Genomic DNA, 14975 nt, shown 5'->3' on the forward strand with positions numbered 1-14975 from the left:
GTTCATGTGCCAGTGAGAGGCAACAGAAGCTCTAGAACATTTATTATTTTGTAATGGAAACACACAATGGCAGTAAGTACATATCACCTCAAACATATATCATTGTCATATGTACAAAAAAGTTCCTCGAAAGTCTTACATTGCTGCCCACGAGAAATGCCAGAACAAACGTTAAAAAAAAGTAGTATAAAAATAGTACAAAAAATATTGCAAAAAGAAATAGTCCAGAAATACTTTGGTTACAGCAATTGAAATACAATAAAACAAAGTACAAACTGTGCAGGAATAAACATGTAGTATATACAAATAATAGTAATGTGCAAGTGCAGTGCAGATATGTGCAAATGTGCAACAGAGGAATGTGTGTAAATCTATTGTGTGAGGTAGTCCGTGGTTGTAGGTCCTGTCAACTGTTCAGGAGTCTGATGGCAGTTGGATAGTGAGAGTTCTTCAGCCTGGAATTCCTGCATTTCACACTTCTGTACCTCTGACCTGAGGGCAGAAGTGTGAACAGTCCGTGCTGGGGGTGGGTGGGGTCCTTCAAGATGGAGGCAGCTCTACTGGGGACTCGGCGGTGGTAGATGCTCTGCAGGGAGGGCAGCGGAGTCCTGGTGAGCTTCTCCACTCAGTCTTCACCACTTTCTGCGGGCATTTGTTACTGAGGATTTCCTGCGACATGCCAAACTTCCTCAGCCTCCTCATAAAGTACAGCCGCTGTTGAGCCCTCCTGTCCAGCTGTGTGTTGTTACATGTCCAGTTAAGGTCCTCACTGATTTGGACGCCCAGGTTATTGAAGCTGCTCACCCTCTCCACTTCAAGCTCCCGGATGACTAGTGGCCAATGAAGTCTCCTCTCCTTCCTCATGTCCCCTATCATCTCCTTCATCTTGTCTGTGTTGAGGGTGAGGTTGTTGTCCTCGCACCATGACACCAAACTGGCCACCTCCCTTCTATAGGCCGCCTCGTCCCCGTCAGTCACCCCGTCCCTATCACTGCGGTGTCATCGGTGAACTTTAGGATGATGTTGTCCTTGTCGGAGGTGACACAGGGTGTAGAGGATGGGGCTGAGGACACATCCCTGAGGGGTGCCAATGTTTGTGGTGATGCTGGTTGAAGTCCTATTTCGTGACAGACTGGGGCCTGCCAGTCAGAAAGTCCAGGACCCAGTCATAGAGGGTAGGGTGCAGACCAAGTATGGACAGTTTGTGGGTGAGTTTGTGAGGGACCGTGTTCAAGGCAGAGCTGTAGTCGATAAAGAATATCCTGATGTAAGAATCTTTATTTTCCAGATGGAGGAGGGAATAGTGGAGGGCAGCAGCGACAGCATCTGAGGTGGACCTGTTGGGCCAGTAGGCATACTGCAGGAGGTCCAGGGTGTCCGGTATGCTGCTCTGAATGTGGGTCAGCACCACTCTCTTGAAACAAATCATAATGATTGGAGTGAGTGCTACTGGCCTGTAGTCATTCATGCAGGTGGGTGGACTCTTCTTGGGGAGGGGGACGATGGTTGTGGTTTTGAAGCAGAGTGGAACAATGCTCAGGCTAAAGGAAAGGTTGAAGATGGAGGTGAGAACATCAGCCAGCTCGTTGAGGGCCCGCTCAGGGATGTTATCGGATCCAGCTGCCTTGCGGGGGTTGGTCTTCCTCAGGGCTCTGTGTAGTTGGTCTGATGATACGGTTGGTGGGGGAGGGGGGGGGGGGTGTCCCAGTGTGTATATGTCGCCTCTCTGTGTGCTTAAGGTTTCGAAGTGGGTGTAAAAGGTATTGAGGTTGTCCGTTAGGCTGTTGTTGGGGCTGATGGTGCTGGTCCTGTAGTCTGTGATGTGCTACCTACCTTGCCACATCTGCCCAGAGTCAGCAGTGCTGTATCAAAACAGTAGCTGTTCACCAAAACTTTGCCATCATTTGCATGTTCAAAATCTCAACACCATCTGCAACTCATTTTTCAGTTGATGCTGCAAATAAACACACAAGATTTGCATCTGTTTGCCTTTTTTTTTTTTGAAAGCTTATGTAATGAAGTAAACCACAAGCAAAAATTATGATTGTTCTAGAAAAAATAATGAAACTGTACTCCATTACACCACTGTGTTTGAAATCAACCCTGAACTGACCACAGGTCGGCTGTAACCTTAACATCTCTAAATCTCCTTGAATGAAGTTTATTTAATGGGGGTGGGTTGATTTAGGAGTGAAAAGTGTAGAAGATGCCCACTAACACACAACACTGCTGATGTTTTTTATTATTTTTTTAAACCTCTAATCTTCCCCCCTTTATTTGAATGAGCACTCGAGTACTGTCTCTGTTGCCGGCACTCATAAAAACCAGCCTTTGATTGATTACTGCCATCTCACTCTTTATCCCTCCTCTTCCTCCCTGTAGCTCATTAGTTACTGTAATGTTAGGTTAAGTACATTTTAACTTCATGGTGATTGATTTATATACTACAACCCATAAACATTCTGCTTTTCTCCCATCATCATCATCCTTCATTTTTTTTATCCATTGCTCTGGGTTTTATAAATAACTTTTTGAGCAAGTGGTGCTGTTTTCAAGACCTTTGTTAAGAGGCTTCTGGCTGTCAGCTGCTTGGGTGTGTGTGTGTGTGTGTGGGGGGGTATCAGCTGTGTCAAACAGACAGAAATGACGCATCTGATTCACATATATTATTTAACTATGTATATCATTACTCTGATCTGTCTGAAAAAAGTCATATACACATCGTGTACAAAACATGTGCATGTAAAAATTATTAGAAAAATATACTATTATTATAATAATACTAGACGAAGGTTAAGCCAATGGTAAAAATACCCAAAAAAAACACTGAAATAAGACAAGGAATCAGAGCAAAAACAAGAAGTGGAGGAGGGAGAGGAAGAAGAAGAGGAGGAAGAAGAAGAAAAAAAAAGGAGGAGAAGAAGTAGTATCTATTTTCATGGTAAGAAAGGGTAAATGGCTCTCAAAATGAATGTTCACCCTTGAGATATCTACAACGTTGGACAGCTGTGATGGCAACAGTGCGACACGGACATTCACGCGTCACATTCACAGCCTAACACAACTTGCTTGCGCTCTGGTGCGAATGTGAAAGCTTTGACACTTCAGGGATGCACCGAAGCCAGATCCTTATAGCACAGGTCCATTTGACACACACATTGAAAACACACAGCAGGAAGCGCACAGACGAGAAAGCTTATTCATAAAATTTCATTTTTCCCTCAGACACTGACAATACAGTGGTGCTTCTGTAGAAAATACACAACATGGAACTGGAGGATAAGTGGGCCACATTAGCTGTCACAGACTGACCTGTCTCTGTCTCCAGCAGTTATGCTGTAAAGATGATTGGCAGCTCCATCAGCACATGCCTTCAAAATGGCTGCAGAGAGACAAACACAGTGAAGGTTTTCATTACTGGTGCAACTACATGTGAGTATTAATCACCAAAAGTTACTTTTCTATCTTCAACAAACGCAGAGTTACTTATGTGCACCACTTCAGTGATAGGTGCCAAGACTAAAGGGTGCATTCAGAACCTGATGTCATTCAAAATTCTGTTTTTACATCCAGGAAGCCTTTCCTTTGCGAGAGCAGAATGTATTATTTGACACTGAATGCAACACTGCAGTGATGAATAATTAAACGTGACCTGTCATTCACAAGTGCAAAAAGGAATGTCTAATAAGGTTGAGTATGCTGTTTGCAGTGAATATGTGCATGTGTTTTGTGTTTGCCCAAGTGCACTTTTCAAAATTTCTTCTACTGTGCCAAGATTCTTCTTCTGACTTATCTTAAGAGACATGCGGCATAATCTCAGTGAATCTTTTTATCTTTACGTCTGTCAGATGGTCCTACAAAACAGCATGTGTGAACACAGCACTGTGGATTAAGAAATGCATTTACATTGCTTCTAAATGATGAATTGATGAATTGTCCAAATTGATAATTTTAGACAAACAAACCAACTGCCAGAGAAAATATAATAAAAATATCACAATAACCCTTTGAAAATGACACAAGACTAACTTTCTTTTCTGATTTCAAGATCATAAAATGGAGCTATTTGCTTTATTTGAAATAAGACTCAAGGTTCACTTAATCAGATGCAAAGTATTTGCTAATGCATGTATTTCTGAGCACATTCTTTTCCATCTCCAGTTTCACACCGTCTGTTTTTCCTGTTTCAAACTGCTACAATGCAAACAAGACAAGAACTTCAAAGAATAATGTGAAGTTTTTGTACTACTTTGCTTAAAAATGTCTGAAGTCTTCAAAAAAGGAGTGAGTGGTCATGAGTCCAGTGTTTTCTGATCCAAGGTCTGTCATCCACTGCATGCGTGCATGTGAACATGTGGCTTTTTTAACATCACAATCTGGAAAAGATTGTAGATTGTAGTTTGAGCAGGAGTAAATCACAAATAGAGTCTAATTTTAGCATCTCGAGGCCATTTGGGGCAATTTTCTTGGAACATGTTACAAATGCTACCAGAATTAACTATGAAATATCCATAAAACTAATGTAAAAAAAAAAAAAAAAAATCACTGTAGCCTTTGGCGTTGATGGTGGCCACAGTGTGTCTTTAAGGGGATTATTTTAAATTAGGTACATGAAGCACACCCTTAAGGATGAAGTGATTGCATTTAAAGATCAAAGGTCAAGGTTAAAGTGGTTATTACACCGATACCAATACAGTCTGGCATATCTATAGCTTTGCCAATCTTGCAAAGGTACCAATGATAATTAAAATGTTTATCATTTTAAAAAGTAATATATTCTTTATATTTTGTATATTAGTAATTGTTGCTTCACAGTAATAAGGCTCCAGTATGGAACCCCCAAAGTTTGCATGTTTTGTTGTCTGAGTGGACTCTTTTCAGGTCCTCCCACAGTCCAAGGAAATGCATTTGGATATCAGGATGTTCGTCAACGCTAGCTCTGAATGGTTGTTTCTTCTATATGTTAGCCGAGGTAGTCCCCCACCTCTCAACCAGAGCACCTCCAAAGCTGTTTGATGTCAAAAGTTCATTTTAACACGTCTTATCCCTCCATGATACCCAAACACAAGAAAAGACACTCACAATAAAATGTTGCTGGTAGATACAGATAAATGAAGATTTGTCTTTGCCACAATTGAACAGGTCGTTCTTCAGCAGACAGAATCCAAAAGTGTTTGTGCAGACGTAATAAGAAACTCGAGGTTGCTCTTTTATTCATAACCTCCACCAACTGTTATCATTGTTTCCTGTTAAGGAACGACTGGAACATACGGCTCGTTATCTCTGACAGAGTTCAAGGGCTGAGAAGATTTTAAGATAAGGTCTCAGAGAAGGAGGAAAACTCCAGCTGTCAGTCATTTACTTGTACAGGCCTCTACACTCACAACACATAGTTGAGTGTTTGAGGGTTCAGGTTCTAACTGAATTTATTGCTGTCAGTCATTCACTCAGCTCATTTTGCTTTACGTTAAAACAAACAAAAAAAGTAAAAAGTGAAGCCCTCCAAGTTAAGTTCTATAGGCATCTTCAACTCAATAAGTGACATATAGATTTCTAAAGCTTCTCCATAGCAACAACACACACACACACACACACACACACACACACACACACACACACACACACACACACACACACACACACAACACACACACACACACGCACACACACACTCAAGTGTTGATTTCTGCTCCTCACTGCAGTTCCTTCACGTTCAGAAATGGACGGTTGACAGTGATGTGATGAGAGTTTTATGGGGGCAGTAGAAGCAGTCAGAGAACATGACCTTGTAAATTATCCAGCCATAATAATCCCTCCCTGCAGGCTTCAATACCTGCTCTTCCTGTCACTCCGTGCTGTCCGATCGGCACGCTGCTTGGGAGATAATACACCTTCCCACAATAATGAACCTGTCATTTCAGCCTTCACCTTTTTAATCGTCTATTTCACTGGTGATGTTCTGGCAGGAAGAGTACATGTTCATTTTCATGCTTAAAACTCCATGCTTGCACATGTAGCTCTGGGCTAAAGTCCATAGTGGGCAATTATTGATGAGGTTAGTGGTGGGATGCCAGTCAGGTTGGGGCACACAGTCACAGAGTTTTAAAATGACTATTATCCTTATGTGGATGTCCTCCTACCCTCGCTTGCTATCAGTCACAATCTGCCACCGTGTCTGCACAGCCACCTTTGATATCTTCCTTCAAATTGAATTGATTTCCAGCACAAAGGTCTCATTTTCTTTCTCTCCAGCTCCACCGCGTTTCTACCAATGCCCTGTCCTTCTCTTTTGATATTCTGGATCATCCAATGCCACCGTACCTTCTCTTTTCCCCTCACTGACAGATTTAAAAACATGAACTTTTTACCTCTTTGAACACTATAATTGATCCTTGCCAATAGGTCTGAACTAAAATGCAGAAGTGCTGGAGGTTTGCACGAGCACATTTTCCCACTACCCCGATCTGAATCAAGAAACCTGATAATTGTATACCATGCAGTGTTCACAAAACTCTGCATCTCTGTAGCTAGCTGCTTAACACCATGACAGATGAAACAAACCCTGTTGTTGTCTCATCAAGCAAACCTTCACTGATTACATTATTGATCTGCTTCCTTGTAAGAGAGAGATCTGTGAGTGAATGATTGAGGGGCAGACTTACTAGATGAGCAGGTGGAAGACTAACACACTTGATGAGGGAAATGGTGTCTAAGTGAGATAAGCAGCCTGATCCAATTTCACAGCATCGCTCTGTGCACCTGTAAACGAGATCCCCTTTGATCAGCACTGCTCTCTTCTCACATTCAACCCGCCTTTGCTCCCAGCTGCTCTACCTCAGCCTCAGGTAGAGAAGGGGGCCCAGGGGGCAACACATCAGAGGACCTGAGAGTCCACAAGTGCACAAAGGGGCAGATGTCTCTGTAAGGACGGGGACCTCGATAGGCGGCCTCCAGGCAAACAACTATCTAGGGAGTAAAGCTCGCCTCCAACATAATACAATCAAAGATCAGTTATTCACCCAAAACATCATTAAAAGTACACAAAATATCCAGTCAGGAATGGTAATTTGTTAGAATCATTTTGGCATCATACAGGGGCATATCTCAGATCTGACATTGTGTGAAAAACCATTCAAGAATGGTGTGAAACCACCTTAATTCCTAGTTGCAAAACTTGTTGTGCCGGACCAACTGGTCTGCTCATCTCACAGCAGCTGCATTTCATGCAAGTTTTTGGTCCTGTTTTGATCGGGATGACCTTGTGTTACATCATGCATGTATTAAGTTATAATTGACTGATTCTGTCACAGCACGGATTTCAATTACAACAACTACAATCATTTACATCACTGAACATTAGTTACATTTATCAGTATGTCAATACAGTGATCCCTCGTTTATCGCGGGAGTTGCGTTCCAAAAATAACACGCGAAAAGTGAAATCCGTGAAGTAGTCAGCTTCATTTTTTAAAATTATTTTACAATGCAATACTGAACTATAGAATGAAACCAAAAATCAAAACCTGTTTTAAAGCCCAAAATTTGTTTAAAACAATAATTTTAATCTAGTAATACAAGGTTGGAAACATTGTCACTCGCGTATTTCACAGTCCCAGCTGTGCCTCTTCGTCCTGACTCCGCTCCGCTGTAGCGTCTGTTTCTACTGAAGGCGCAGGAGTCTTTCTCCGAGAGAAGAACATTGTTTTGGGTAGTTGTTGGCGCTCTTTCTTTTTCTGAGCAAGAAGATTTTTAAAAACGGATATGCCACCTTCGATTATATTTGAGAACTGCAATGAACGACTCGCAAAAAAAATCTGTGAAGCAGCGAAGCCGTGAAAGATGAAACGCGATATAGCGAGGGATCACTGTAGTTTAAAATACATATAAGAAAAAAATTACATGTAAGAAATAAAATTACATATAAGAAATAAAAAAAGGACTGTATTCATAAAAGTGATGGAGACTTCTCTCTGAATGCTACAACCTTGAACTTTGAGGCAGCCAAGAGCGTTGATGTTGGCCACAGCCTCACAGTGAAAACATACCCAGAGACACAATCTGCAGTTTGCCTTTCACCCCAAAACCAGACAAGTTCAGCACAAAATGATTCTTTTGTGTATGTCAGCTCTTTGTATCATCCGACAATTCAGCACTAGAGGCTTTAGAGTACGTCTACCTTGGCAACATGGAAGCGTAACTTATTTCTGTAACAACAACGCTACTCAAACATTTCTTCTTTGAGCTGGCCTTTGACTGTAACACTGTTTCTAAGTACATTAATTATTTAATAGACTACAAAAATGCTGTCTTGAGCCAGTATACAGCATCTGATGGGGCATCAGCTGAGAGAATTGCCATGTAAAATACTGTGTTTTTTAAATTGAATTATTGTTTGATACTGACTGAAAAGACAGTCAGGTTTGAAAGCTCTTTGCATATGCATCACAGCCAAGAGGCACAACCACAATGCATCAGCATATCTCATAAGAAACAACTCTGGAATCTGGAGCTCAACTTTGCTTCGCAGGCTCTGTTTTCTACTCTCCACCAAATACCATTTTGAATTTGTCTTTTTCTGTTAGAAAAAGGAGGATCCATTGTATGAAGGATCCATTTTAATCCTTGGAATTCCTGTCTGTCGAGATTGGGCAAGAATAGCTTTTATCTGTTCCAAACTATGGTGAACCCTGTAACCTCCAAGTTGGCATTGTAAAGGTGAAAAAGCACTATTCCTTCTATTATCAGTTTCCACCTGCAACTCATCTAAAGCACTCTTGCTGCATCACTACACTGGGTGTTATCTTCACTTTATTACGAGTCATCGGAATATAATCACATGACAATTCTTCCCTGGTATCATAATTTCAAGCTTAGTGAAAGTTATCTGAACTATCATTTAAATTTTACTGGGCTCTACTGGAAACCGCTACGTCCACGTAATCAAGACATCTGTGAACTCTGCATTTTAATATGATTATGAATGATGCAATGTAAATAATATAATCGTTATAATATAATATAATATAATTTAATCTATAATAAAAATATATTAGGTAGCAAGATTATATAAGACTGTTTGGTGGCTTTGACCTTTGCAAATCCACATTCTACCTTTCCCTGTCAGCATTTGTACCAAATTTAAATAAATTCCCTTAATTATGTCCTGAAAACTGCAATTACATTCATTTTATATGTACAAACCGACTCGTGGACAGCTCAAAAGTGTCAGTGTCAGTAGCTGCACCTATTTTTTTTGTCTGGAGGCATAAAAATGATGTCAACTTTAACCTCATTAAACTTCATCTCAAGGAAAATGTGTGCCAGAAGAAAGAGGAGAGCAGTTTGTATGACATTAATTATTTTTTTCTTTTTTTAAAGAGCACTAAAAGAAGCTAAAGAGATGGATAAGAAAGAGACAAAAGGGGAACCTTCAGTATGAGCTGAGTGCGAACCACTGAGAGGATAACTTTGGTAGGCTTGTGTGAGATATACTTCACCTTTACGCCAGAGGATGTGGAGGTAGTTCTTGTCCAGTGGTTGGTTCAGAATGATCAGACAGATCTTGTTTGTCCCTTTACAAACACAGCGGAAGGACAGTTATCAGACAATTATAAAAGGTACAGGGGGCAACAATTAATTTCATTTAATAAGATCATTAAATCCCATAATACAGTAAAGGGGTATTATCAAAGTTATAAAATAGCACAAATCTGTTAACTGCCTTTTTGCAAATTTTTGCTAAGTTCAGTAAGGACCCAAGACTGTAACTGGACTTTATTTTCAAAAGTTTCAAGTACAACTGCATTTGCCACCCAAACTATGATTATTTCTTTTTTCCTAAATGATTGTGAAGCACCAAGTCAAAAATCCATTTTCCTCCCTCAGATCCCCATTTACTGTGCTTTTATCTTTGCATATGTTCTGCTGCTAATGTAGATCCCATGAATAACACTTTAGAATACAATCAGTAGGAGATGAAAAGGAATACATTGCATATGCAGATAAATGAAAAAAACAGTGCTGCTAAGAAACTTTAATGGCCCAAAATGGTGAAGCATAACCTCCCTCCCCTTTTACAGAACACCATTATGTGCTCATTTAGCTGTCAAGAGGTTTATTCTGGGCTCTGGTTTTTCTTTCGGAGTTGGCATGTTCTCATGGTGCATGGAGTGGGTTTTCTCCAAGGGCACAGGCCAAAGACACACACATTAGGTTGATTGAAACTCTAAAAAAACCCTAGACGTGAGTATGGGCACCAGGAACAAACAGCAGGCAAGAAGAGAGGGATGGATAAAAGGTTAAAAAGTGATTTCTTTTGTGAAATGAAAATGGCACACTTTGGCATGGCTGATGAAAAAAAAATGAGAAAGGGGTGAAAAATGCTATTTGGATTTGGTGACAGCATTTGATGTTTAAATTACACATTAATGGACGGTCAATTCCAAAAAAAGGACAGTCAACTCCAGCAGTGTATCGTTTAAAAAAATAAAATAAAAGCAGAAAAACACCAAAGAAGGGAGATAAGAAAGGAGGACAAGAGAAAGAATAGGTGAGGAGGAGCACGGAGAATGGGCGGAGGATTTGTCAGTCTCGTCACTTAATTGGCCGTAGATGGAGCGAGAGCGAAAGAAGAACTCAGCCAACTGTGACTTACCACATAAACCCCCCTGGAGTACAAATACTCACCACTTTTTACACAAACAAGGGGAGGAGCATGGTCTTTTCTGCCACCCCCTCAAAGAAATGTCACCTTGAGATTTTTTTTAAGAGTCAGACAGCATAAATATCACCAAGGCACACATACAGAGGCACAGAGACATAAGCCCGCTCATTGATATTCCAGAAATAGACATTTCTAATTCAACTAGAGAAATTTAGAAAGCCAGTCTTGCACACTGGAGATGTTAAAATGCAGACCTTCCAGCCTGTTTTGTATTCACAGTGTGCACATTTTCTGCAAGAGATTAAATTAAAGAAGCCGTAGAAATAAACTGCAAATATATCTGAGTGTCTCACTGTAGCTTTGATAGCAAGTGACAGATTTATCGCAAAATTGTATGTATGGGAGGAGCTGTGCCTGCGATCTGCCCTGCTTGGGAACTATTATTATTTGTAAACTTAGAGAAATCTGGAGAATAAATCTCAGATTTTTCCAGGGAGAAGACGGCAGAGTTGAGCACACAAAACATATCTAAGCAAACATTTGCTCCTACAGCAACTTCAAAACTGCTGATAGCATCCGATCAGTGAGTGTCTCTTGACGGATGTTGGCCTTTGTGCACTATTGATTTTTGGGGCCCATACGAGCATAGGAAATCAGCACCGTTACCGAGCTTCCGTTTCCACGCAAATCATGCACACGCACTGAGAAATGTCAAGTGGCCGCCAAGCATACAGTATGCCCAGCACGGTACATGGGCACAAATGCAGCTATTTGAGTTTAACAAGCAGGCTGATGCTTCAGTGGAGAAGAGCCGCGAGGACCGCAAAGCGAAATGAAAACTACCTCAACGTAAGCAACGCAATCATGCACACCCGTGTTTTACAAGGTCACGCGGTGGCAAAAATCAATTGTTTCCAGTCAATTTCTAGCAAAATGATGCAAGACAGTTGCTGGATTCTTGAAAGTGTAAATACACCTCAAAATCACTTTCAACACATTTTAGTCTAGGCCGTGTCAAAATCCAACATTTAATTTGGATTCATTGATTTTTCTGTTTTGCTGACCTTACAGGGTAAAAATAGAACGGACCCCAGAGAAGGAGGTAAGGACATGGGACAAAATGTCCTCCCCACATTAACACGCCACCAGGGAGGGCACATAAACCTCGACCTGAGTGGCCACAGGCAGCTATAACAAATTTACACATCACACTGTTGAGGACATCAACCAGAATGGAAAGCCTTTGGGGAAATAGAAAGATTTTCAAGCCAAATGTCAGATTGAGGCAGGTTTTCTAGCGTCCCTGTTTGGATGACTGAAAAGAGGAAATCATTGAAAATAAGAAATGGGCTTAAAAGGGATAACTTTTTCAAATACTATTATCCCCCCACTGCACATTGTAAATATACAAGAAAATACAACATATATCAAGCCATATCTCCATTAGGATTAATTATGGTTGGTATTTAACAAAAAAGGCACAGAAGCATATTTCATACATAGATACATGGAAGTGCCCGTGGTTAGCTTTTCAGTTTCAGCTCTCTAAGGATATTTGTGTGTCAGAGAGTGGAGAGACACAGAGAAAAAGGAAGACAGGGACGTAAGGAAGTGCGTGTTTTGATTAAACGCACACCTCTCTGTTTCAGTTGGGAGTATAAGCTTTCACTGTATGAAAGATTGCATATGTGTAAAGAAAATGAAATGAATAAGCAGGTACCTGAGGGCATCAGACAGTCCAGAGGGGTCAACTCTTCATCCATGACAATGGTCCACCAGAAATCTGCTCTTAATCAGTTCAGCCACTGTGGGGAAACGGGTATTCGATGTGTTAAAGAAAAACTATTACTACTGTTAACCCATGACACCACAATAGTAGTATCAAGTGGTAAAGTAGCAGAAAAGAGGCTTAAAAAAATAATGAGTAATTTTGTTACTTTGAATATTGTAGTTCTCTTTTTGGTAAATAATTATCTGCATATGGAAGTAGGCTTTTATGCATTACAAAACACAAAAGATTTACAGACACATCTACGTATTGGGGAATTAAAGGAGTATCTAAAGATAAAAGAAACCTGTAAAATCATTCAAATGTGATATAAAAATATATACCATGAAAATGAGCAAATCATTTGAAAATTAACAATGTAGGCATATTTTTGTAACACGATGGGCTATTTTGTGTTATTTCATGTTCATACAGATTATTTAATAATAGAAACAGTTCTTGTAAACTTACACAAACAGAGATATATGGGTCAAATGGATGAATGGTTAAGAAACGTTAAAGTATAATGAAGGGCAAGAGTAAATTATTAATAACAACCAAATGAAATAAACTGGATGCCCAAAGCATTAATGACACATTCGTTTCTCTTCTGAGGTTCATCATTGGGTTTTTTTAGCAAATAATTTGGGATAATTTAAAATCTGATAAAACTTCAAGATCTTTCTTACATATATTTTTAATGATCCTACACGTGTTTAATCTGGACTGAAACTAACTGTGGCAATCTAGGATTCTAGATTATGGAAGACCTCAAACGGAGAATACTGCCATCTTATTTTGCAGTTCCGTTACCTCATATGCCGTTCACCTCCAGGAAGTGCCACTTTGTTATGCTTACAACAGAAATAACATGAACGAAGTGAGGTCTCTAATCACACACATAACCTCGCTTATGGTGTCAAGGTAACTTCAAACAGTAGTTAAATAGATCAGTAATTATAACTTAATCAATAAGCCAGTAACACAGAGAGTTGCCAAACTGCAACAAATAACATTTATAACGGATAAAAAAAAACACTAACTTGAACTTACAGACACACTGTTACAAAGCATGCTGGGAAATCCTTACATTGACCCTCCCCAACACGCTACACAACCTTTAATGTCCAGGTACAGGCTGACCCGGTTACCATAACGACACTAACGATGCTTAATTTAAAGCGTTCACCATATTTCGGAAACGGACACCGACGATGTTCCCGATAACAGCAGAGGTACTGCGGTCCAGTAAAGCAGACCACTGCCTGCTCCAGGTACGACAGTAACCCATCCACACGCAACATGTCGGACTGGTTGTCTTTTTACAAATTAGAAAAACTTACGTTTTGAAAACATTCAAAACTTACCGAATTGAGGACCTTCCGCCTTCGGAACCGGAAAGAATCAAGGAGAGCGAAAGGAGCGGCCACTCAGGAGGGTCGAGAAGAGTGAATATGTTATGGGGACATCTAGAGGCTAAAGAGGTTTTTTTTTTTTTTTTTTTTTTTTTTTACAGCATAATTGGCCTCAAGCGTTAATATTTAGCCCCAAGATCGGTTCCTAATTAATTTAAAAGAAGTGCAACTAAAAAAATGGAATAGAATTAAAATGTCATGTAATAAAATAAAAAAACGAGCACAGCTTAATTTTAGACAGCTTCTATCCAAGCTGCTGACAGACTGACGACCACTGGAACATGTTTTGTCATCATCTGTCAACTTAGTTTAGTCACAAAAAATTACTGTCTCATGATTATGTGTGTTGGTTAAATATGGTTACACTTAGGTAAAAGTCCATATTTTCACTTTCACGTCAAATAAATCAGAAACCAAAGAAATTAGTCAATGTTCAACGAGCCATTCCCAGATCTAACTGGCTTTAAATAATATACCACTTCTGAAAATACTGGAAATTTTACAGATTTTACAGTAATTGGGAACAACAGACCAAAAATTATCACAAATATTATACATTAGCATTTATAACCTTTATAATTGAATTTTTCCCCCTACAGCTCTGTAAAAACCTTGGCATTGGGAAAATAATGAATAGGAATTGTTATATGATTAATAATAATTCTTAAATGGGAATAAACATCAGAGGCCAAATGGAATGCCACTCATAGCACTAAATTCCAAAATTCTTAATGTCCCCACAACCAGTAATTTGGGTTTATTTAAACAGCAAACAATCTTTCATAAACATATTCAAGTAAAATGCTTGCAAACATCTATAGTGAGGACACAAAGTAAATTTTTCTCAAGGTGAATCCACTGGAGGCTCGTTAAAGCAAACCTTCTCTCATCAATCAGCACTTTTCTGTCAGAGAGACTGTAATTACATGCATACAGATGCAAAACACACACACACGCACACGCACACACTATGGTGTGAGGAAAATCATTTCTGATTGGAGAATGCAGTATAAACACACTTATGAATACACTTTTGAATAAATTCCACTTCTCCCTAAAACCATTTAAAACAACTTTTGTGTGTCTGTCCATAGTTAATACTCACTTCTTTTCATGCTCTTTCAAAAAA

At 39.8% G+C, this 14975-nt stretch overlaps 1 protein-coding gene across 2 annotated transcripts in view; it reads right to left on the minus strand.

The window, feature by feature from the left end:
• The window catches only part of tpk1 (thiamin pyrophosphokinase 1), a 42043-nt gene extending 28096 nt beyond the window's left edge, over positions 1–13947 (minus strand). Inside the window, exons 1-4 of one of the 2 annotated variants that reach the window (XM_057013044.1) lie at positions 13799–13947; positions 12384–12468; positions 9498–9572; positions 3313–3382 (exon numbers count right to left, since the gene is read on the minus strand). In XM_057013044.1, coding sequence (XP_056869024.1) covers positions 3313–3382; positions 9498–9572; positions 12384–12426 — 188 coding nt within the window. In that variant the 5' untranslated portion in view covers positions 12427–12468; positions 13799–13947. Of the gene's footprint in view, positions 1–3312; positions 3383–9497; positions 9573–12383; positions 12469–13620; positions 13769–13798 lie in introns of those variants that run through there. The other variant, XM_057013045.1, reaches the window with a different exon arrangement.
• Between the last annotated feature and the right edge of the window lie 1028 nt (positions 13948–14975).

Source organism: Takifugu flavidus, chromosome 17, assembly GCF_003711565.1.
Source record: "Takifugu flavidus isolate HTHZ2018 chromosome 17, ASM371156v2, whole genome shotgun sequence".
NCBI classification, from domain to species: domain Eukaryota; kingdom Metazoa; phylum Chordata; class Actinopteri; order Tetraodontiformes; family Tetraodontidae; genus Takifugu; species Takifugu flavidus.